General features: G+C 53.2%; 1 protein-coding gene across 1 annotated transcript in view; it reads left to right on the top strand.

The window, feature by feature from the left end:
* Positions 1-1,373, top strand: part of MEST — a gene marked incomplete at its 5' end in the record, with an annotated part of 6,010 nt that overhangs the window by 3,585 nt on the left and 1,052 nt on the right. Inside the window, 2 exons of the mRNA XM_009869172.1 lie at positions 1-39; positions 1,189-1,265. The exon at positions 1-39 is cut by the window's left edge and continues 57 nt beyond it. Of these exons, the coding sequence (XP_009867474.1) occupies positions 1-39; positions 1,189-1,265 (116 nt within the window). The remainder of the gene's footprint in view (positions 40-1,188; positions 1,266-1,373) is intronic.

Genomic DNA, 1,373 nt, shown 5'->3' with positions numbered 1-1,373 from the left:
GGCTGTGCGCACCAACGACGGCAATCTCGTCGTCGACAGGTAACGCCGCCGTTAATTGCTGCACAAGCTTAACTTTACGTCTGCGGTTTGCAGGCAGAACCACACAGCGGCTCAGAGGTTCCCAAAGCTCAGCTGGGTCTCTGGACACCAGCTCCCCAGAGCCTCCAGCCGCTTCTCTTCGGGTCTGAGACTTACTGCACCCCAAAAAAGAGCTGGGGTGTGATGGAGGAGGAGGGATTCTTGCTGGGATGATGCAAGTCAGGGAAATGAAGTTTGGAGTCAGGAGGGTGTGAGCTTGCCCACGGTGAGAGAAGGGTGATGAAGGAGATGGACAGTGTGTGGTTTTCTTCTCTGGAAGTTAAGGCCTCGAATTTGCGGGGTTAACAACTGGATCTAAATGGGGATCCTGGGGCTGGTGGTTGTGAGTTCAGGATCCCTGGTTCAGTGGAGCCTGTGTGTGTTTTTCTCCTGCAGCGTGCAAGCTCCTTTCTCCTCCCACTGGAGAAAATCTCCAGACAAATCACAGAAAAGACCGAATGTAGCTCAGCCTCTCCGAAAGGCATTCGCTAATCGCCTCTTATAACGAGGGATACTCATCCAAGCCCAGCAGTAGAGACACCAGCTGGTGTCAAGTCACATCGTGGCAAATTTTTGCAACATCACCTTTGGAAGCAGCGCAACCGCCACGGGAAGCTCGATGCCAAAATATCCCCAGCCCCTTAAATGTCACGTGTCAGGGGATCACCATGTTTACTGAGCACAGCTTCCCAGCCTCCAAAGGTTTTTCATAACCCAACAGACTTCAACGTGACTGGGAGCAGAGAGCCCAAATTTGTTTCCATTCCAGCTGGGTACGATTCAAACCTTTTCCTCCCAGCTCCCCACGCTCCAGGCTGTTCTAAATGAACTTGACTTTGAACTGGATCCTGCACTTTGGACACGGAGCTGGCACGGGCGGAACCTGGAGTCAGTGTCGTAACCTCATTTGTGCTTCTGTTTGCTGTCAAAACACCTTGGACTGAGCTCGGGCACGGGGAGCAGGCTGATTTGGTGGCCCGAGGAGGCAGGCAGTGGGAGATCCAGATACCGCTTTGGTCTATCGCACGTGTAGGTTGTCCAGAGAGCAATTTCCAGGCTGTGCAGCACCCTGAGGCACTGTCCACTGCATAACGACAGGTTTCTCTTCAGTATTTTGCAGTACATAAACCAGAGAAAGAAGCACAGAGACCGCTGGGTTGGGGCTTTGACGTCTACCTCTGTCCCACGTGAGTAGGAATCCCTTTTCTTTGATTTACTGGTTGGGATGTTGGGAATCACCCCCCTCACCTGCAGGTACCAGAGCACGGTGCCGGCACTCAGCGCTGGAGCCTCTC

This window comes from Apaloderma vittatum, unplaced genomic scaffold (assembly GCF_000703405.1).
Source record: "Apaloderma vittatum isolate BGI_N311 unplaced genomic scaffold, ASM70340v1 scaffold11855, whole genome shotgun sequence".
Classification (NCBI taxonomy): Eukaryota; Metazoa; Chordata; class Aves; order Trogoniformes; family Trogonidae; genus Apaloderma; species Apaloderma vittatum.
Note: the sequence above shows the minus strand (reverse complement) of the source record. Positions and strands in the feature narration are given on the sequence as shown.